The sequence below is a fragment of the Narcine bancroftii genome, chromosome 2 (genome assembly GCF_036971445.1).
Source record: "Narcine bancroftii isolate sNarBan1 chromosome 2, sNarBan1.hap1, whole genome shotgun sequence".
Classification (NCBI taxonomy): domain Eukaryota; kingdom Metazoa; phylum Chordata; class Chondrichthyes; order Torpediniformes; family Narcinidae; genus Narcine; species Narcine bancroftii.
The window spans coordinates 114,324,904-114,348,189 of NC_091470.1; the positions used below are offsets into that span (position 1 = coordinate 114,324,904).

The 23,286-nt window shown below is 45.6% G+C and overlaps 1 protein-coding gene across 4 annotated transcripts in view; it reads right to left on the bottom strand.

Annotated features, from left to right (window-relative positions):
- LOC138754171 (ankyrin-1-like) overlaps window positions 1-23,286 on the bottom strand; it is a 173,468-nt gene that overhangs the window by 40,515 nt on the left and 109,667 nt on the right. For 2 of the 4 annotated variants that reach the window (XM_069918050.1, XM_069918048.1), the window contains exons 20-32: window positions 22,978-23,086; window positions 22,373-22,460; window positions 19,173-19,288; window positions 18,717-18,788; window positions 14,201-14,425; window positions 13,938-14,092; window positions 10,616-10,827; window positions 8,800-9,004; window positions 7,610-7,706; window positions 5,433-5,661; window positions 3,505-3,630; window positions 1,977-2,096; window positions 290-374 (exon numbers count right to left, since the gene is read on the bottom strand). In XM_069918050.1, the coding sequence (XP_069774151.1) occupies window positions 290-374; window positions 1,977-2,096; window positions 3,505-3,630; window positions 5,433-5,661; window positions 7,610-7,706; window positions 8,800-9,004; window positions 10,616-10,827; window positions 13,938-14,092; window positions 14,201-14,425; window positions 18,717-18,788; window positions 19,173-19,288; window positions 22,373-22,460; window positions 22,978-23,086 (1,839 nt within the window). The remainder of the gene's footprint in view (window positions 1-289; window positions 375-1,976; window positions 2,097-3,504; window positions 3,631-5,432; window positions 5,662-7,609; window positions 7,707-8,799; window positions 9,005-10,615; window positions 10,828-13,937; window positions 14,093-14,200; window positions 14,426-18,716; window positions 18,789-19,172; window positions 19,289-22,372; window positions 22,461-22,977; window positions 23,087-23,286) is intronic. The other 2 variants (XM_069918051.1, XM_069918049.1) reach the window with 1 other exon arrangement.

Here is a 23,286-nt window from a genome sequence, read left to right on the forward strand (position 1 = left end):
TTCACCTAAAATTCAAGGAACAGCAACGGCCAATGGGAGAAGCAAACCTTGCTGCCCTCATGTATCACCACAGCATGCTGTGGGATTGTTGGAGGGTGAGGTGGCTAATGTTTACAAACACTTGGATAAACTGAACAGGCCCTTGGTCTACAATCACCACGGCGTGCCAAGGGATTGTTGGAGGGCGAGGCTGTGGCCCTTTACAAACACGGAGAACTGAACGGGGGCCAGGGCCGACGGTGAGCAACTGGCTACAGGAGCGAGTACGGTGGAGATGCTGAATGCCTACCCATTGCCGGATCGACACATGCACTGCATCGCTCGTGCAGGGCCAGGGGTGTCAGGTTCCGCCTTCGTTCCTCACTTCCATCGATCTAGCATGAGGGAGAATCCACTTACATACTGCAGAAGGCAATACAGGGCTCAGTGGAGTTTACCGCTCTCCGCACCGAGTCTAACCACCAAGTTAATACCTTACACCTCAGGAATGACCAGAATGAAAGCAGGACTTCCTTGTCTAACCTCTCTCACTATCTCTCTCTCTCTCTCATATCCTTCTCCCCCATCCTCTCATAATCTCACACTGCATAAGTACAACTCCACTGTGCAAAAGAAAGAACCGGAGGAGCGCAGTCATGTAATACAGGCGGCAAGGCTTGTACATCTCTGCAGTACCTCCAGTGATCAGTCCTGCTACAGCAGGGGTGGCCCACAAATCCATGCCGCCCAATGAACCTACACCCCGGTACATACTTGTTGGGCGCTCTCTGTAGCCCCAATAATGTCACAGACAAAAGGCTGAGGGGGAACGATAGGCTTTATTGTACTAGAGACTGCTGGCCCGGGTCCAGGCTAGGAAAATGAATGGGAAGGAGAGGGCACTCGACCTTTATGGCCTGGGCCCGGGGTTACATGGGCAGGACCAGGGAGGAGTTAAGGACAGGAAGACACCCAGAGGACGGGCCAGCCAGTGCACATTATCATATCACCACAGTACTCGTGGCCTGTTACCGCGCTGCATGTCTAAATTAAACATCAAAAGGTTGGCCACTCCTGTCCTAGGGGGAAACTCAAATGTCTGCAGATGCTGCAGTAAACGGACAGAAATGTGGGAGGGACTCAGCAAGTCTCGCAGGAGGTAAAGCCATATAACCAATGTTTCGGGCCTACCTTGATGAAGCCCTCATTTCCAAGATGTCAGTGATATTTCTTTACCTCCTGTGGCCGCTGTGATCCTCCCATATTTCTGTGTTTTTAAGTGCAATTGGAGAAAATTTCCGAGGCTACATCGGGCACTAGTAGAAGATCACTTGACTGATCCACTTTCACACGGCACGGAACAAAACCAATCAGCCACCACTCCCCAGTGGCCAATAACAAGAGCACAAGATATAGGAGCAGAAGTAGGCCACTCAGTCTGCCCCACCATTCCATCATGAGCGAATCCATTTCCCCACTCAGCCCCACTGCCCGGCCTTTTCCCCATAACCCAGAATGCCCTGACTTTGACCACCACCAATTCTCTAGCAGTCAAACATTGTTTCCAGATTCACTTCCCTTCAGGGACCTACAGGTTTATTTTGAATGGCTGACAAACAGAACACAATATTCCACTCTCCAAAACATATGGGGGTTGTCGGTTAATTGGTGTATTGAAGTGGGGGGCAAGGGCTTGTGGGCCAGAAGGGCATGTTACCGTGCTATACGTCTAAATTTATATTTAAATAGAGAGAAGGGATTTCAGCTTCCTCACCATTTCACTGTTACAATGGAATAGGAACCAGGATGAAGAAATCAACCTTTTAAAGTGGCTCTCAGAGAGCCTCCTTCCACAAGAAGCAATGGGAAAACGATTGGGATGGGAATCCAGGAAGATTTTCTTTTCCCCAATGTTTCAGCACGTACTCTCAAGGTGCTGTACTTGTGTCGCTGTGGGGGGCCACGTACACTCAACCCGTGATGAAACGGCACATTACCTTCACACACGGAGGCATGGTGATGTTCAGGTTACAGATGACGTGCTGCAGATCTTCGTACTTTGTGGGCTTTCGAAGGAAGGAGATGTGGCCAGTGGGGTCTTTGCTGGGGTCTCTCACCTGGACAAAGGCAAGGCAATCACAATACATTCTCCATGAACATTGATTGAACCTGAAAATTGCAGAACTCCCCCTCCCCACCATCATCTTGACTGAAAATTGAGGAAGCAAGGGTCTGCCTAGTGCAGAAGATGCAGACCGATCAATTTTAGTTAATGCCCACATGGGCCTTTCTGCTTTGTGAAAGAATGCTCATATTTAAATACTCGAGAGAAGTGAGGAGCCCCATGATGTGTGTTGCCTGGCAACCCTAGCTTAGTGAGTAAATTTTTACTAGCCTGGAGTTCCCCAGATCATGTGACTCATAAGAAAAATACCTGGATAGAGGATACATCTCTGTGATTGGTCCACAAAAGGACACAATTTTAGATGAACTGCATGTAGTTAAATGCAGATAGGGTAATGCTTGTCACATGGGAGAAGGCAGTTTTGTAACTGGTTAAGTCAGATTGTGGCAGGCTATACAAACCCAAGCATTTGTATATTGGTGGAACACCTTGATCATTTATGGAGGTATTGGACCTCCCACAGGCTTGTGTATTAAGTGGTCATCTTAATAATGTATTGGTTAAATTTGTTCCAAGGTTGAAAGGCACAAATTCTTCTGAGCAGAGAGTGAAATAGAGAATGGACTGGGGCCTATGGCCATACTAATCTGAAAACACCTGATCTCGTCTGATCTCAGAAGCTAAGCAGGCTCAGGCCTGGTCAGTACTTGGTTGAGAATGGACTGGGATGGTTAATAAATCATCAGGGGCCCAGCATCGATGGTCAGATGGACCCAGGCAGCTACTGGCATTGACAACTAGTGATCACATCACAAAGCTCAGAGAGACAAAGGAAACTCTGTAAACCAGGTGAGGACATTTCAGTAACAGCTGGCTTCACAGGTTCCACAAGGTTCCAACTGCAATGAAGGCCACCAGTTCCAGGGGTCATAACTGCAGTACAACTGGCCACCCATCCATTTAGTGAATCCACCACCATCCACAGGGTTAGTGCAACACTATGACAGCACCGGAAACCTGGGTTCGAATCCTGTGCTAACTGTGAGGAGGTTGTACCTTCTCCCAGTGTCTGCATAGGTTTCCTCTGGAGGCTTGGGTTTTCTCCCACCCTCCAAAATGTACCGGGGTTGTAGGTGAATTTGGGAGATGGCCTTGTGGGTATGGTCATGTCTAAATTTTAAACATGGCGCTCTTCACACGTACATATCCAAGTGGTTTGCTCTGGATTCAAACAGCAAGGAATGCAGGACTCTCAGAAATCAATGGTTGATAAACTACACTGGAATCTACAATGGTCATGAAGCGTAGAAGAGAACACAATACACGAGTGCTCTTAATGGCACCATTCACTTAAAAGGTGATAGTTTCAGTCCTCCTGTGCTGATTGTCACGTGACCCACCTTTATGGTGATGGGGAGGCGGTTTTCTTTAAATGAATGGAAATTAAAACACCGCTGCTGTCCCGCTTTCCTCACAGGCATGATGTTGCCAGAACATTCCACATATAAGGGCATTCCCTCTCGAACCTGAGTGCAAATGAAAGAGAAGAGGAACAGAAATTCATTACTCTGTTATAGATTGAAAGCCACCTGCTTGCCCTCCCGCTATTGGACAAAAGGACCTGGGGCTGGGTCCTCATGGGGCTTGTCTACCCACTCACAGGTCACTGTGGATCCTAGTAGTCATCTTTGACAGGCCTCATCAATGAGATGAGCAGGAGGGAGACTCTACCCCCATGTAGCAGTGAAAGGATCATCTATTCTCATATTCAAAGGTGTTGAAGAATTTGGGGCAGCAGAAGGTTTGTGGAATTAGATCAGAGCTCAGTTGTGACATTGTCCAAGGCTTACTCCTGATGCTATGGCAACACTTACAGGTTAAGTTTCATTTAACAGTAATGACTTTTAGAGTTTTAGATATTGCTTCCCGTCACCCCCCCCCCCCACCCCCAACCCCACCACCACCACCACCATCTTAAAGAGGGTTGGACATGTATAGGCTGACCCTTTTAAATTGAATTAAATTTTTTTATTTTCGACATACAGCATGGTAAACAGGACTTTCCGGCCAAGGAGTCCATTCCACTCAAATACCCCAACTGACCGACAGCCCCAGTACGATTTGAATAGAGGGAGGAAACCCACACAGACACAAGGAGAACATACAAACTCCTTACAGACAGCACCGGATTTGAACCCGGGTTGCTGGCATTGCAACAGCATTGCACTAACCATGACGTTATCTGTCCTGCCCCTTCTCCATACTGTGGTGAATATAATGGAGCGGCAGCTTCACAAGGCCAGCAATCCAGGATCGATCCTGACCTCTGGTGCTGCCTGTGTGGAGTTTGCATGATCTCCCTGGGATTGTGTGGATTTCCCCTGGGGTGCTCTGGTTTCCACCCACAATGTGGGGAGGAGAGGATGAGGTTAGCATAGGATCTGGGTTAAAAATCGTTGTTTGGCTTGGACTAAGTGAACCAAAAGGCCTGCTTCTGTGTTGCAAGCCCTCCGATCTATTGAGGTCATCTACAGCAAAATCTCCAACATCCGGCAGCTCAGGGGATTGGAAGATGCCGGAGAAGCGTAGTTTCCAGTTGCTTGAGATTGTGTGTTAAATGATTTGTAAACTGACCAAAAGGGGGTGCCAGTTTTAAACGTTCAATTTTTTAACCAATTTATTTTGGGTAGTCTTTTTGCCGGTAGCAAGCGTTCCTGATGACAAGGATTTTACTGTACATGAGGTGTTGCCTCAAGGAGGCAACATCATCTTGGACCCCATCACCCTGGTCACAACCTCCTCTCGCCACCCCCTTCAGGTAGGAGGTACAGAAAGCTGAAATTCAGCACCTCTTAACTGAAGAACCATTCCCCCCCCCCCCACCCCCCACAACAGCTATCAAGCTCCCTGTTCTCTCTGTCCCTCATTCTAAACTTCTCCAGGACTACTAAACAATTAGTCTGCATGAATGAAACATCGCCAGTTCTTGCACTAATTGCTACTGTGATTATTTATTTATCTCTCCTTTTCTATTTATGATCCCTTTTCCTGTGTCAGGTCCCATGGTGATAATGTAATTTTTACTGCTGTATTATTTCGCGCACCTGTCTGGCTGCAGCAAGTAAGAATTTTACTCTGTATGTTGTACCTCCAGATAAGACAATGAACTTCCATCTCATCTAAAATAAAAGGGAAGAAGATGCCTTCACAGGGCCGGGGATGAATAACTCTTTTGTTTACTCGTCAATATTTTAGCCATCAACATATAATGAAGGCACTGAGGACACAATTGCTAAGTTAGCAACCCGGGGAAGTGGTGCAGCCCCACCTCAATGTCCCGGCTTCTTGCCACTTCAGTGAAGTTCTCGTGTTGCTCCAAGGTCTTGTCCACTTTGTCGTCGCTCATGCAGTAACACCGCAGCCGACCGTCCCTCGCATCATACATCTTGGCAAACACCACAAACTTGGCCATGTAGGGCACGGCTATCAATTCGTTGTAGATCTGGGTGGCAAAGTTCACCGCTTCCGCCGTCCTGGGACAGTCTGCCAACCAGAACCTGCAGGAGGAACGGGACCCATCTGGTTACTCGTTCAAGGGACGTGGATGCGCTGAGCCCCTGCTGGCCCAGAGACAGGCGTCTTGTTGGCTGCTTCAGGGGACAATTCTGAGCCAGTCAGCTGGTGGTTTGGAGCCACCTATGGGTCAGATTGTGCAAGGGCGAGAGAACAAATCCACAGCTTCACAGCCACCGACCTTTACTGCAACCGGCTTCTTTCTGAATTAAACAGTTCAGGTGGGAACTGGGAGGTGGGAAAATTAAACCAATTTCTAGATCATTAACCAAGCTTCTCCATTACTAGACTAGTAACTCACCTCGACATCACTTCCAGATAACAGCAACAGAGATGACAGCTGAACATAAGACTGAAGCTCATTGACTGACTGGATTAAGAAAAGCAAATGCAGATAAAATATAATATTGGAAAGTGTACAGTCATGCACCTTAGTGTAAAGAATAAAAAGGCAGTTTAAAAAAAAATGGGGAGAAAATTTAAAATACTCAGAGGCAAAGGGACCTGGGAGCCCTCGTGCAGGATCGTCTGAAGGTAAACTCGCAGACTGAGTTGGTGGTGAAGGCAGCAAATTCAAAGCTGGCATTCATTACAAGGAGAATGGAATGTAAGAGCAGGGATATGGTGTTGAGGTTTTTAAGGCACTGGTGAGACCTCACTTGGAGAATTATGAGCAGTTTTGGGCTCCTCATTTATGAAAGGATGTGCAGATGTTGGAGAAGGTTCAGAGCAGGTTCACAGGGATGATTCTGGGAATGAAAGGGTCATCACACAAGGAGCGTTTGATGGCTCTTGGCTTGGATTCATTGAAATTTAGGTGAATGAGGGGGATCTTATCGAAACATTTTGAATGTTGAAAGGTATGGGGAGAGTAGATGTAAGATTGTTTCCCACGGTGGGGAAGTCTAGGATGGGGAGGGGCAACCTTTTCCCATCTGTAGGCCAGATAGTGAGTCTGTGGTTGAATAGCGGGCCACACCCATGTTTTGGTGGCGTCAGGTCTAGGGAGGGGGGTGGGGTGGTGGCAGCAGAGTCAGAGAGGGGAAGGAGGGGTGGTGGTAGTGGGGTCGGGCCAGGGGGCGGGGGTGGGGGGGGGATAAGGGTGGTGCTGTATGGATAAATTTAGATCTTTTGATCACAGGCCGAATCCAGAGGCCTGCGGGCTGGATAAATTTGGATCACAGGCCAAAGGTTTCCCACCCCTGATCTAGGACAAGAACATAACTTCAGGACTGAATAATGTCCACTTAGAACAGAGATGTGGAGGAATTTCTTCTCCAGATGGCGGTAAATTGGTTGCTACAGGTGGTTGTGGATGCCAGGTCATTGGGTATATTTAAGGGAGAGATTGATAGATTTTTGATTAGTCAGAGCATTAAAGGTTATGAGGAGAAGGCAAGGCAGTGGGCCTGAGTGGGGAAATGGATCAGCTCATGATTGAATGGTGGGGCAGACTCGATGGGCTGAATGGCCTATTTTGCTTCTCTGTCCAGAGCGAACAGCTAGTGAACCTTTTTGTTGTTCACTTAGGAAGACAGACAAAGCTGGAGTAAATCGCACTATAAAGATAAGATGAGAGTGAGTGACTGGGTCAATAGTTCAATATCAACCTTGCCAAGCAAAACACAAGTTGCTTGAGAAACTTAGACAGCATCCATGGAGGCAAAGAGATGGTCGGGGATTTGATTCGAGACCATGCATCGTCTGGTGTTGTGTCTCAACCTGAAGCCATAACCACCAAAGATGCTACCTCACCCTCCCCGACCTCTGCAGTAGCTCACCTTCTGGCCCCAAATTCCAGCATCCAGCTTATCGGCCTGTCTCCTGATGCACACTAGCAGAAAACAACGCCTGAGCATTTGATCAGGTGTTACTCCTGCTTACACACAGGAGTTAATGGGAACTGGACCGTAGGAATTCACTGTTGCTCACCTTGCTGATACATTGGTGGTGAAGTTTGCACAGTCGTCTATGTGGATGAGTTTGGTGGTCCCGGTAATATCTTCCCATTGGGCCATGCCTGTTCCTCCTGCAGTATACACATATGATGGTTAATGCAGGCATGAGTCAATGAGATTCACACGATTATAGGGTCATACAGATCACCACCTTTGGGAGAGTGATAGAATTCTTTCCCTTTTGCCGCAACAAATTGCCTGGTAAAAACACAATGCAGGGGAAACTCAGCAGGTCAAACAGTGTATTCCATACATTTTTTTAAAAAAGTACAGTAACCGCCATTTCGGCCACAACCCCATTCTGCCCAACTTACCCCCAATTAATCTACAAACACCAGTACATTTCGAATGGTGAGAAGAATGGGAACCCCCAGGGAAAACCTACGCAGACACAGGAAGAACATACAAATTTCTGACAGACAGTGTAGACATTTAAGAGACTCAGGCAGGAACATGGATGAAAGAAAAGTAGAGGGTTATGGGGTAGGAAGGGTTTAGTATTTCTTTGATAGGAATATATATTGTGGGCTGAAGGGCCTGTACTGTGCTGTTGTGTTCCAGGTTCAATGCCAGAATCTAAAGCAAAATACAATCTACCGGACGAACTCAGTGTGCCAGGCAGCATCAGTGGGAGTTCAGGCATGTCACTTTCTTCCACTCGACCTACTGAGTTCCTCCAGCAGGTTGTGTTTTTGAAAAGTTCTGTCACAGAAGAACTGGGTGAGTCTCGAGGAATTCTCTGCAGGATCTGAAGGTTGCAGATGTTGGTGACAGAGTTTGTAGCAGGTAAGTTACAACTTGTCAGAAAAATCAATGGAAAATTGCTCATAGTCCTTTGGAATGAAATGTTAGCCGAGATGGAAAGACTTCTGCTGTCAAACTTCCAATCTCTCTTGAGCGGGGCTTGGAACAGTTACAAATTACTTCCTTCAAAGGACCAGAAATATTGACTGATTAATTACCCTATGTTCTCACTGCTGGATACAGGGTGTTTTATGTGGTAGCAGGCCAGGACTTTATTGGGTGGAGATGCCAGGAAAGTTTGGAAGGAAATGAACTCAGGACAATGTCCCAAAACAATTTCATACAAGGTGGCCATTGGGTCTATCATGATGTTGAGCTCAGTCCAGTTAATGCAATGGGGAGACAATTAAATCGGCTGACCTATAACGCTGCACAGCAGTCGGAGGCTGGTCTCGTCACCTTCACTGGTGCTCATACGGCTGTTCCTCCAGGAGGGTGGCAGCGGGATGCGGAGACCGATTGGAATGTGGAATTTCCTTCTCCTGGGCTCCACTGTAACAATCGGACTGAACGTGGCCTGGTTACCCACCAGCTTGGTTACCAACTCATCAGGAATAGGCTGGGCCTGCCGCAAGACATGACCATCAGATATGAGAAAGTCGATGGCTGCCAAACTGTAACTCAAGTTATAAAGGCAGCTATGCTGCAAACCCATTTATCTCCATAACATTGACAACAGGTGCCCTTAAGATGCTCAAAGATAGGAGACAACAACCAACAGAGATGGGACTCAATGACCTGACTCGTATTGAAAAGCAGCAGCACATATGATTAATTGTCATAACCATATAACCGTTTATAGCACGGAAACAGGCCATGTCGTCCCTTCAAGTCCGTTCCGGTTCACTTGAACAACTCCACTAGCTGAGAAAACACACAAATGTTGAAGAAACTCAGCTGGTCAAACAGTGCCTTTATGTAGCAAAGGTAAAGATACATCAGCAATGTTTTGAGCTGGAGCCCTTTATCAAGGTCATTGTCATACTTTTCTTCTGGCTATCCATCCCAGAGGATGAAAGACAACATTTTCCTTCCAATATATCCTAATTTCAAAGTATATCTTTTAAAGCGTGAACTACAATATTCTGAATTTAGATCTGTTTAATTCATTGATAGAACAAATAAACATTTTGCACAGTTTTGTAACAAGACTTTCATGATGAATATAAAGCAATTACTGTATAATGATACAAAAGCTATGTAGAGATACTAGCTTAAAGACATACAAAAACCCGAAAGAGATACACAAATTTTAAAGAGACACCAAATGGTATTTAAATAAACAAAATTCAAAGAAAGATTTCTCGTGCTCACGCTTCTTTCACACCTTATTGATTGAAAGCGGTTAGGCTGGGTGGATATTATGACATATTACATAATTGTCACCATGGTTACACTACAAGCAACAGTTCTCTTAAAGAGACAGACACAAAATTAACTAAGAGTCAAAACACATGGTTTTTAACTTTTACAGTTCCTTTCAGTCAGTTTGTGGGGTTTGACAGGAGGTTACCCCACTCCTCAGAAAGGAACACCGTGTGCGTGAATGGATTTAGATAAGTAGGGGGTTGCACAGGTCCAGACCCACCCTCTTGATATCACCTCCCGGATCCAGCGGCATGTTGAGGTCCAAGTTGGCTGGGGGAAGTTCTGTTGCAGTGAATGGCCAGACCAAGGTTCCTGCACTTCACAGCATGTGCTTGCTGGATAGCCATTGACCCTACAAGAGGGTTTGTCCGCCCTTTGACAGGTCTTGTTTTTCATCCTGCAGGGTGTCTAGCCACTCTAATCATTTTCATACTAGTGAGTGAATTTAGGAGGAGAGGATGAAGGTTTCAACTTCCTAACCTTTCTACCTCTCACATTTCCCAGGAAACACATCCTTATTCTGAATCCCATGTTGTAAAGAGAGATGCAATGCTTGGGGAAATGTTTCCTCTCAGAAACAAATCCCCCTCGGGTGTGCACTGAGTGAAGTGACAGGGATTGAGCCAGTGACTTTAATCAGTGAACGAGGCCTGGGATGGACTGACACAACGTTGATTGAGGCATCCTCAGTCCAACTGCAATGCTCGGTTTCAAGGGAGAAGCCTGCAGTGGATATCTTTAGTGCCAGGTGGTGTTATGTGAGCTGTACAATGGTGTACAGTGAGCTGCTGCAGGGTTGCATGCTTACCTGAAGGCCCAGGCGGACACGCTTGATCACTGCGGATGGAGGGAAGGTGGTCTGCACCTTTGGTACGAGAGAGCTGCTCACAACTCTGCCTTCCGATCCAATCCACTCGGTATCCTGCCTGATATGGGAAACAATGGCAAAATAGAGCGGGAAGTCCATGGAGACGATACGGCAAATCCGTTTTCGTTCCAGCTCCTCTGGGGAGTCGAGATCTGCAAGGATACAAGTCACACTCAGTACGTGGCCACATTTACTCCGGTGCTGTGAGAGATAACTTCAGTCATGGACAAATAATTCAGAGTTCAAATCCCAACTCTAGCATTTCAGAATTTTAATTCACATATTAGAGGATTTGGAGATGGTGCAGAAGAGGTTCACCAGGATGTTGCCTGCATTGGAGAGTATTGGCTACAATGAGACCTTGAATGAACTTGGCCAGTTTTCTCTGGAGTTTTGGAGGCTGGGTGGGGGTGGGGGGGAAAGGGGCAACCGGATTGAAGTGTATGAAATTGGGAGGGGCCTGAATGAGCCGTTTCCCCAGTGCAGATATGTCAAACATCAGAGTGCATCGCTTGAAGATTACAGAACATCACAGGCCAAACCCTCCCCACTGTCGAAAACATCTACAGGGAATGCTGCTGTCGGAGAGCAGCAGCAATCATCAAAGATCCACACCACCCAGCACATGATCTGTTCTCACTGCTGCCATCAGCAAAGAGGTATCGGTGCCACAGGAGTCGGCCCACCAGGTTCAGGACAGCTGCTCCTCCTCCACCATCAGACTCCTCAACAACAAATTCAATCAGGGACTCATTTAAGGACTCTTTGAATTTTTTTTCCCTTTCTGTATTTCACAGTTTGTTGACATGAGTACATTGAGTACAATATTTTTGCACTGCTAATAAGTGGTAATTCTGCCTCATCCGCAGTGAAGAGAATCTCATGGTTGTATGTGATGTTATGCATGTACTCTGGGACTATATCTGAATCTGATCTGAAATCTGAAAGAGAGAGGGGATGTAAGAAGCAGGGTTTTTTTTTTTACATAGGGAGTGGTTGATGCCTAGAACTTGCTGACGAGGGTTTGGGTGGGGGAAAGATGTATTGGAAGCAACATCTAAACAGGCACATGAACAAGGGTGGAGGGATAGAGAGGAATGGCAGGAAGAGGAGATCAGTTTCTTTGGCCATCATAGTTGACACAAACTTCGTGGGCTGAAGGGGCTTTCCTGCAAAGCACAAATCCACAATTCAATGTTCTCTGTTCCAAATAAAATTGGATAACAAGGCCACATCAATAAAGGGCCCATAAAGTTTATGGGCTGGGGTAAAATTCCACTTCATTCCTTATTCTTTAAAGTAAGGAAAGTCAACATCCTTATCTGATCTGGGCCAGGTTGGACTCAAGTCATCCCGCAACAATGTGGTTGATTCCCAACACTTCAGGAGTGGTTTTATGACCACACACATCCCTGGACCAAACTCTCTGTCAGGTATTGTCTCATGCTCTCCATATCCCCCTGCAGAGGCACAATCCCCTCATCACAACCAGTTCTGTACCATCAGCAAACTTACAAATCTTAAACTTTGTTTCCTCCTCCATGTCTTCAGTGTAAATTAAGCAACTAAGGGCCAAGGAACCAATGCAGGAGTATAGCTTGGTTTTGTCATGATAGGCAGAGTTCAATCGATGCTGACACATTTCCTTGGGTTCTTTTGCATTGGCTTCTTATGGAATGAAGCATGAAAGTTTGCAGTCACTGTGATTATAGTAAAAACACACAGTAAATGCTAGGAACTCAGCTGGTCTCACAACATCCATGGGAAGTAAAGGTATATTACTGACGTTATATTAACATCTTTACTCAATGACACTGCGAGACCGGCTGAGTTCCTTCAGCTGTTAATCTGTGTGTATTTTACTGGCTTCTTATATGGCAAACAGAGCAGAGAAAATACTTGAATGGCGGAGGTTCACACAGAGGATGAGATCATTTTCTAAAGGGTCGTAGAACTTGCAGAGCTGCTCCCTCAATACTCCAACAACCCAAGTTCGATCTCAATTTCCCCCCACTTCCTAAGGACCTGTAGATCGGTCGGTTAATTGGCCACTTTAAATGGCCTGTAATGGTGTAGGTGGTGGAGATGATGGGCACATAGGACCATTGGACTATGAGGAAAATTAGAGCAACAAACGATCTGCTGTAGGAACTTCATCTGACTTGATGACGTGTTGTAACCAGATACACTGACCCCCCCCCACCACCCACAACCGATGGTGCTTTGACGTGCTAAATTCCTTCAGCAGATTGCATGATGCTCCAGATTCCAGCATCTGCAATTTCCAGCAGGGAAAATAAGTGCCACAATGGGGTAGGTCAAATATCTTTTAGGTCGAAAAATATGGAAATACAACAAGGCATAAATCGGAATCCCTATGCTGTAAACTACCCTTAAACTTTTTCTCAAATTAACATAGAACATTGCAGCATAGTAAAGGCCCTTCGGCCCCCAATGTTGTGTCAACCTCTATATACCTAAAAGTAAACTAAACCCTCCCTACCACAAAACCCTCTATTTTTCTTTCATCCATGTGCCTGTCTAAGTGTCTCTTAAATGCCCCTAGTGTTTCAGCCTCCACCACCTCCCCTGGCAATGCATTTCAGGCACTCACTACTCTTAAAAAAAACATCCTTGACATCTCCCCTAAACTTCCCTCTCTTCACTCTGAACAGATGTCCTCTGGAGTTTGCTACTCCCACCCTGGGAAAAAGGCACTGGCCGTCTACCTTATCCATGTCTCTCGGAATCTTGAAGACCTCTATTACGTCACTTCTCAGCCTTCTACACTCCAAAGAGAAAAGACCCTACTCTGCTAACCTTGCCTCATGAGACACATTTTCCCAACCCAGGCTACACCCAGGTACATCTCCTCTGCACCCTCTTCAGAACTTCCACATCCTTCCTGTAATTAATTTAGAAGTTTCAGGTCATTATGAAAATTGAAGACAGTGTTAATACCCATGGAGAATTTTTTGATTATTTAAAGCAAACCAATGCCAAAACAACATTTAAAAAGTAAAAACACAACGTTGGAGAAACTCAGTAGGTAAAGATAAATCTAAACCTCGGGCACCTGCTACAATTTGATCGTAGCTTGAAGGCATCAAGCCTGAAACGTTGGTTCTATATCTTTAACTTTGCTACATAAAGTACACTCTTTGACCTTCTGAGTTTCTCCAGCATTTTGTTTTTACTTTAACCACAGTGTCTGCAGACAACATTTGACAGCTCCTTCCTCACACCCCAACACGCATGTAACCTTCATCCATTCCGCTGAGGAGCTGCTCCAACTGTTCCGACCCACAACAGTTCTGATGATCCTTCCAAGTGGACCCGTTCTCACTTCTCAGGACCACCAGCTCACGGTCCCTGTGTTCCACCGAGGCAAAGTGTGGAATCTCCACGATCACGGGGCTGAACGAAGAGAGATGGAAGACGACAGTGGAAGTCGCAATAAATGGAGAAGTAGGGTTAAATGAGCAAGGAAGGAAAAGGGAGATAAGTAACAAAGACTGCGCTCACCCCTGGAAGTGAGTGCCAGCTGGTCCCAGGGTGATCACCTTGCTCCCCAGCCCCTCTCCCTCTACGAGTGGTGGAGGGCTCACCAGCTTCTGCGACTTCACTAGCCGACACGTGATGCGTGTGGGTGCGTTGCATGTCTGCGGTGGTATTATGACGCGCATCCTGTTGTGGCGGCTCCCTCTCATCGAGCCTCCCCGGGCGTCCACCATGAAGCTCACCAGAAATCTGAGGGGATGGGAGGGAGAGGAAGAAGAGTGGAGAAAGGGCAAAGGATGAAGAAAGGAGTGGTGGGGAGGAGGGAGTGGAGGAGGATTGGGGAAGTGTAAAACATGGAGAGAGGAAGAAAGTTTATTGTCAAGTACAAGTATGAAGTGAACTCCTCGTACTTGCTTCAGCTATCATAGGTTTGTAAACTACACTAGCAACACTAATAAACATTAAGTTTAAATTTAATTGCCACACAAGATTAAAAAATATATTGAACATAAAAGAAAGAATATTGACAGTTGCATTTAGTGCAAATCAAAATGTCATCATAATTGTGCAGAACAGGCCTTTTGATGGTCCCAGAGTAGTTTATGGTCAGGGTTAAGATCAGTCAAGAAGGTTCAAGAGCCTGATGGCTGGTGTTAAAAAAAACTGTTCATGAAGCTAGAGGTGCTGGTCTCCAGGCTTCTGCACCTTCCGCTCGAAGGTAACAGCAAGAAGAGGTTCTGACCAGGGTGATGGGGATCCTTTGTGATGTTGGTGCTTTCCTGAGGCAGCACCTCACGTAGGTGTCTTAATTAGTACAGAGCCATGTCCAACATCTGCAAGCCATCCAAGGAAATTTCAAATAATGATCTTGCTTGTCTTGTTTGGAATTGATCTAGGTTATGGGAGGTGCCCGATGTGGCTACCTCGAGGAGGCTGAGAGATCCACGTTCTCTCATTTGCTTCTCTTGTTTCACTAATGAACCTTGGTTGTAGCCAACTCTTATCAGGATAAATAAGGAACGATTTTTATGCACCTTGTGTAGATGACAATAAACTGACTCTTTAACCTTGACACAGGGTTCCAACGATCGTCTTGATTTGCTGTTTCGGGCAGTGGCCATTGGTGTACTGCAGATTGTTCCTCTACATTCTCTCGGCCTTTCAGCCCATGGCAGAATGCTTGACCAAAAACCATTCATCGGTTCTTCATTCTGAAGATGGACGACTTTAAAATGTGGATTTGCTAAACTCTTGAAACAATTGCTAGCTTCATTTTCTAGCATACAAATGATGCTGCCTTCTTGCTTCCCCCCCACCCCGTCCCAAGGCAGGAAGCAGAGAAACAAGTTTGTGGGAGGCTGGCAATAAATGGCCAAGAACAAATAGTGACAGGAACAAGGGGGTGGCTATTCTACCCTCGACAACCTCATGGCCAATTTATACATCAAACCCAATTGATTTATTGATAATTTTCTCATGAAAAAAACCCCCAAGTCTTAAATGCCCCAGTTACAGGAACATCTTTAGGACTGAATCTCTCAGGTTCCCACGAGCTCACTGTTTGTTAACCTTCAGATCATCTTAATTTTGAGCACAAAGATTGTCCTGGTGCTCCTGATCCTTTGACCTAATTTTTCAAGGTATTGACAGGCGTGGTCTTAGCTTACAGCTGTGCAGACCCAATGGTAACCATTGCATTGGAACCGTCCCCTCCTCCCCACCACCTCCCCTCCATCGCACAGTCCTCAACTCCGATTGTATCCTGCACCACTCCAACCCCTTACCCACAACCCCCGCCCCCCTCCCCCCCCCCCACCTGCCCACTGGAGATTCTTATTTATTTTGTGGCAACAATGAAAGGCTTAATTTGGAGTACAAGTCTCCCCACAAATAAAAGAATATTTCAAAGCTGAAGATCACACTCTAAGTTAAAGCTTTGGAAATCATCTTTTAAGTACAGTATGCTCACAGGCTGTCAGCAGACACTCATTAGGAGGGTTTTTAGAAAGAAGTTAAGAGCAAGCAAAATGCTCCAGACAAAGATCAAAACAGTTGTTAAATTTGCCACAGAGAGCTCAGTGGTTAAAAGCTCGCTTCCTCCCTCTTTATCAGAACGCCTCAGTTTGAATGATGGATATAAGCCATTAGTAACATGCTGAATTAAAACTAATAGCTCAATGTCCACCTATGTATCTCCACATCCATTCTAGCAGAATTAGTGCCCTGATATTTAGCACTCAATGTAAAACTCGAAAGAATCCAGACACCGTGGTTGTAGTAAAACACAATGCTGGAGATATACAACTAACATTTCGTGCTTGAGCCCTTCATCAAGGTGTGAGCAAAGGTGTTGTCATATCGGGGGATGTCTAGTTCCTGATTCAATACTATGGAGACTGCCTTTCCACTGCTCTTATTGATACACATCAACTAGCTGCACTCACTCCTGACACTTGCAGATGCTTCAATGGGTCTCCAACCCAATTCCTGAAAATGGGAAGCAACTCTGGTTAAGTATCAGCACTGCTCTCTTCACCCTGGACTGTTAATAAAGGGGTTAACCAGTCTACTCAACATGGACCAGCTAAGTCATTTGTCTGGGGCAGAACTCAAGTGAATCTTGTTTCTCCTGGAAGCATCCATTCTTTTCTGATGGAGTGGGAGGAGATGGGAAGAGGCCTTTCCAGACAACCTTCTTCATTCATGCCAGAAGGAACACTCCCTTGGAGTGAAACACTGATGACTGCAGATGCTGTGATTGTAGTAAAACAGAGATGCTGGAGGAGCTCAGCCAGTCTTGCAACTACCAGAGGAGGTAAAGATAATGTTACTGACATTTTGGGTCTAAGCCCTTCCTCAAGGTGTCCTTCATACCTTGAAGAAGGTCTCAGGCCCAAAACATCGATAATATATCTTTATCTTCTATGGACGCTGCAAGACCGGCTGAGTTCCTCCATTATCTCTCTGTGTTATTCCATCATCCCTTGGTGTCCATTCCACCATCAAATGTGATTACAACTGGTCGTCCTTTTGCATCTATTTGCTGTGGTGTCAGGCATCGAACAACACACACCAACCCCACAGTGACCATCTCGGAATTCTTTCTCTTTGGGGGGAGGTGGGGGCAGGGAACCACTCCATTCCCTAACATCACTTTAAAGCAGTGGTTCTCAACCTTGTTCTTTCCACTCACATCCCACTTTAAGTAATCCCTATGCCATAGGTGCTCTGTGATTAGTGATTAGTAAGGGATTGCTGAAGGTGGGATGTGGTTGGAAAGAAAAAGTTTGAAAACCACAGAATTGACTTGTTCTGTGCACGGTTTCGTAACACCAAAAAAAATGGGCCAATGACAATTTTTCTTAAACAAAATATTTCAGTAGAGCAGTGATTTCCAACCTTCCCTTCCCACTCACATCCCACCTTAAGAAATCCCTTACTTATCACAGAGCACCGATGGCATAGGGGTTACTTAAAGTGGAAAGAAAAAGGTTTAAGTGCTTTCACACAGATTCCTCACCAATGTTCTCTCAGTTTACTTAATCAAATCTTTTCATCATTTTAATCATATCTGTTGGATTATCCCTTAATCCTTTTTATTCATTCCAATATGAACCTGCTCTTTGCATCTAAATGTTTTAGTCTGCAGTATCAGTCAGCTTAATGAGAGATAAACTCACCCGACCAGCCATTCTCAACCTCTCTTTGGCCACGGCCCCCCTTAGAACTCTGCTCAAAGTTTACGGGCCCCCTTTCCTGTGAAGCAGTCAAATTTAGTTGGTTTCTTCTGAACTTCTCTCCTACCAACTACATAAAGAATATTTTATGATGCAGCCCATGGCTGCCGCATAGATGCACAATGGCCCTGTTGTGGATGGCTGGGTTAAACTCTCAGACCTCACAACTCATCATAAATCAATCTGAGCTAAACAATTAGAGGAAATAACTAATCACAAACTAATTTGATACTAATTGGTAAATCTTTTAGACTAATTAACTAATTATAAATTAATCCAACACAATTAAGTTAATCCAGCAGGCAAAACAAGTTATCACAAATCAGTCTTACATTCATGTTAACTCATCATAAACTAATCTGACATTGATATGACGTAGTCTTGGAAATTGCATCCCCAGCTATTGCCAAAGGACAAGCCTTAACCCTGGTCTTTATCGCCAGTTTTCCCCCGAGCCTAGTCTAACCTCTGACTGACAGTAGCCCACTCACTGACCCCAACCCGGGTCTCTTTTTCCCCCAGAGCTCGACTTGCCCCTTGTCCAGTCTATCCCTTAAAATCCAGCCCTGCCCTCTTGACCCAAGTCAGAGCTCTTGCCCTCAGCAGAGTCTGACCCTGTCCCTAGTCCTCCTCCTAACCCCAGCCCCCTTGATCCCAGACCCTGACCCTACTTGGCCCCTGTCCCTTGCAGTTGGCATAAGCTCAGCAAAGCTGGCAGGACAGACAGAGCTCAAAGCTGCAGGAGACTGCAGAGGTACAGCTGCAATGGTGCCCGACACCGACAAGCTTCTGTCCTCACTTACCTAGACCGAATGGGGTCAGAAACAGGTGTGATACAAGGGGAGGTCTCCACAGCTGGGCTGCTGGTGGATTCACTATTAAAACAGAAAACAAGATAGGCAGAGAGATGTGGGTTTCTCTGGTCCCCACAACCCCTGAGTGGGTGGTGGGTGGGGGGGGAAGAAGAAAGAGGGGGAATGAGGAGTTGATGTTAACATCAAGCACTTCCACAAGGAGAAGATGAAAGGCAAGAGCGAATGTTGGTATTGTGGATAGAGCTCATGCTATCGTACATTTCTACAGCAGCACTGCTGGATTCATTGATGGAGATAAAATGAGAGAGACATTGCATGAGGTGACCTCCAGTCTAATGGTCCCAGACTCACTTCTCTTCCCAGGGAAGGCAAGCACAATACTCTACTACCATAGAGACTGAGAGACCCCAGTTCCATATGGACGGCCCGGCCCAACCCACTTACCCTGTATGGATGGGACTGGCGATCGGGCTGATGTTATCAGAGGTCTCAGTGGCTGGGCTGCTGGGGGTGAAGGAGTCCTCATCGAAGTCTTTGGACAGGGAGATGGAAGCCTGTTGCTGCAGCACAGGAGACACAAGGAGACGTGAAACACAAGTGAGACAAGCCCACTCCACACACACACCACAAGCAATGCTCACGCAAGGAGCTTTTCAATCCCCCCGAGGAGAACATCTGCTCACTTACAGAAGTCCAGCAACCCCAGGGTACTCTGGTCAAATTGACCTGATGCTCCCCACAGGTGACTCACTGCTAGCCATGAATTTTGATGCAGGATTTGAGGTCACAACACTTGACTGACTTTATGCTAGGTGGATTGGTATTGATTCAAAGGGCTGGGAATAAGAACTTGGGCTGAACATTTCCAGACACCACCATGGACACTTTTTTAATCCATAAGCAGCAGCAATAGTGATGCTTATTAAGGTTACAGTAAAATCCCTGGTATCCAACACCTAAAGGGTTTGTTAGATGGTGGATAAGCAAGTATTCCGGTTGCTTGAGACTGCATGTTGTGTGAATGGAGAACCACAGTGAGGTGCACCAATTTTAAATTTCCGTGATTTTTTTTTGACGGTTGCTTTAATTCTGGAAAACAAGGATTTCATTGTATTAGGGAGGTACGGTTGGAGCAACACCTATTACAGCACCAGAGACCCTGCTTCGAATCTGGCGTTATGTGTAAGGAGTTTGTACGTTCTCCTTGTGTCTGCATAGGTTTCTTCTGGGGGCTCCGGTTTCCTCCCACTCTTAAAAATTATGTACAGGGTTATAATTGAGCAGCATGTATTTTAATGGTTGGAATTGGCTTCTACAATGTTGTAAATAAACAAATCTAAAATTAAAAAATCTAATTTTACTGCCCAGGATCCAAGTGAGGATAATGAATATCATTAAGGATGGAGTTTCCACGGGCGTCTGGGGCTATAAAGTTCCAACAACTCACAATCTCTAAATTTCATCTGGGCTCAATCTTAAATGGCCAACTTGTTTCCCCAGATGAGACCGCCTAGTTTTTTTTAAAAATTGACCAGCCAAAGAAGTTATTACTTCAGCAGATACCCTGAAATCATCCTCCAGAATTATACGCTTCAACAAGATCTCTCAATCTTCTAAACTCCATATAAAATGGAGCTGCTCCATCAATCCTAAGTTTCCATCATATTAAATGCATTGGAATCCTTCCCAATCAAGTGCTTTCTTCAGGTGAGGAAACTAATGGAAAGTTAAAAAGATGCAAATGTTGAAAATCTGAAATAAAAACAGAAGTGCTGGGATCACTCAGCATGTCAGGTAGCATCTGTGGAGAGAGGAACAGGATTAAGAGATCAGCTCCAGACATGATCTCATCTACACTAATCACAGCAGGACAACAGCATTACTCCTTCTGATATCACTAGCTTTCCTTGTTACTAGTTGGACCCACATCAAGAGGTTATGCACAATCACATTTGGGGCCCACTCTCTCAGGATACAAAACATATCCTGCTCATTTACTGCAGAGAATTATTTCACATTTCCCCAAGGCATGATCCTCCTCACCCAATCTGCCCGTGACCCAGTGCACCTCCTTCATACCTCCCATCTAGCCTTTAATTTAAAAAAAATTTAGACGTACACCACACATTCTGGCCCACGGGTCCATGCTGCCCAATTACATCCCATTAACCTACAACTCCCATTACATTTTGAAGGGTGGAGGAAACTGAAGCACCCAGAGAAAACCCATGCAGACATAAGGAGAACGTACAAACTCCTTAAAGACAGCGCCTGATTCAGACCTGGGTCACTGGTGCTGTAATAGCGTTGCACTAACTGCCAACTGTGCTGCCCACCAACTTTGGATACAGGCAGCCCTCTCATCTTTTGGCGAGGATTAATAACAGCTGAGGCCTCACCACTAATCCTTGAGTGGCACCATTTAAAAAAAAAAGCCTGTCAGTCTATTTATTCTTGATACAGTGTTCTTTCTTTTCACCAGACTTCAACTTTTCGCAAGGTTTTCTTGTCAGCTGGATTGATTTAAGGTGAACCAGATTCTATTTGTGATCGAAATTATTCCTTCTCCATTTAAATCCCAGCATGCTGCACATTAGTGGACCATCACTGACACACGTAATGATCTAGCAGAAGGTGTGTGTGGTTCGGGAAGAGGTTGGTCCTTTGCTGTTGTCTTCTGTTTCTGACATCAGTTTCCACTGAGTGACAGAATTTCACTGTCCAAGTGCTAAAGTATTTCACAACTGGTTTTTATTGACTGAGAGAGAAGTTCCGGGAGATGATCTCAAATTTCTTTTCTGCTCTCTTTGTGGACACAATTTCAGAGGTCCAATGTGAGACACACACACGCACCTAGGTGTCAATGACACAAGACGCTGGGCCTCAGTACTGGATTTCAGATGGTGTTCCAAATGCTAATGGAAAGGACAGAGTGTGGAGCTGCAATGCCTTTCTTCCATTCTGGGCTGGCCACAGTCAGTATGAAGGTCAACACTGTTGCAGCTCCAGCGACTGGGGTTCGAATCCTGCGTTGTCTGTAGGAGTTTGCATGCTCTCTTTGTGTCGGCATGGGTTTCCTTTGGGTGCTCCAGTTTCCTCCCACCCTCCAAAAAAAAAGTATGGGGGATGTAGGTTAATTGGGTGATAGGGGTTTTGATGACCAGAAACTGCTTCTTCCGTGCTGTAAGTATTTTTTTTAATTTAAAGTCATAAGGAAATCAATCACTGAAAAGGTTCAAGATCAATTCAATACTTGTAGAGTGAAGAGGATTCTGACCATGCACCCTTCGTATCCACCCTTCTGTATTTTGATATAAAAACATTAGGTGCCACTCAATAACACTGACACAAGATTAAAAATCTCTCAGTTATTGGAGCTCCACATCTCCCACTTCTCTTGTGACAAGCACCAACTTTCTAAAAATCATTTTTTAACCTGCAACTTGCATTGGGTTCACTTGGAGAGGGGTTCAAGATTGATACTGTCGCTGTGTAGCAATTAGGAGTAAATGCTTGAGGTGTGAAAGGAGGGGTGGGGTGGAAATGAGGATATAAATGGACTGTCACGCCAACTTGCATGCTCTATAATCAACCTGCAGCATGGCTTCTAAAGTCCAGTGACTGCAAGCCCAGTGTGTCCGTACCTGGTCTGCTTGAACTGTGACCTCGTTCTTTGCAGCCACGATTTCTGGTGCGGGAAATGACATTCTGTGCACAGCAGGAGAGTAAGATCTGGAAGGAACAACAAACACAAGAAGACTCACACCAGTTTCCCCTTAACATTTCTCTTTTGCTCCTCCAGGAACATTGTGGTCCAGGCGCCTTCTCTTCTTGATATCCTCACTGTTGGAATCAAGACTCAGTGCGCCAGCTCTGCTCCATTCCTTGCCTTGGGACCTCTGGCTGGTGTGTTGCATCTGATCTTGGCTCTTTACCAAGGTTCCTCAGTTCGCTTCAGGCAGCTAAAAGGAACCAGAATGTAAACGATCTGAAATGGCAACTTTTGACCCTTGAACCACCATGGAAGTGTGGAGGAAATTGCACTACCCCTGGGTCCATGAATCTACTGCCAGCATGCAATGTCCATACCCCAGCCAACACACTTCAACACTCGCATGCAGATATACAATGGAGTAGGAATTCATCCTCTGTTGTCTGTCCTGCAAGCGTGGTTCCCTGCAAGCACATCTTCACAACACACCATCAGTGCATGCAACAGAAGATGAATTTCCACCCCAATGAACCTTACACGTCAAAGTCAGTCATCTTCTTTGCAGATAAGTAGTCATCTTCCTGCTCCTTTGAGTCATCCTGCTTCAGGTAGTTGCTTGCATCTATTCCAAGGACATCATCTCCTGCTGATCAAAGAGGCCAAAAAGTCACTAAAAGTTGATCCAGTTTTCTATAAATACTGCATGCCTCCCAGTCCCAAAAACCATTTCAATGCACTGCCAAGGTAACAAGTCAGCCAACAATAAGAGACCCGTATTCTCCTCTCCAACCAGAGTGGAGTTGAGCAATGGCTGTTCTGGACTTTGGGGTAGATTGACCTCTCCGA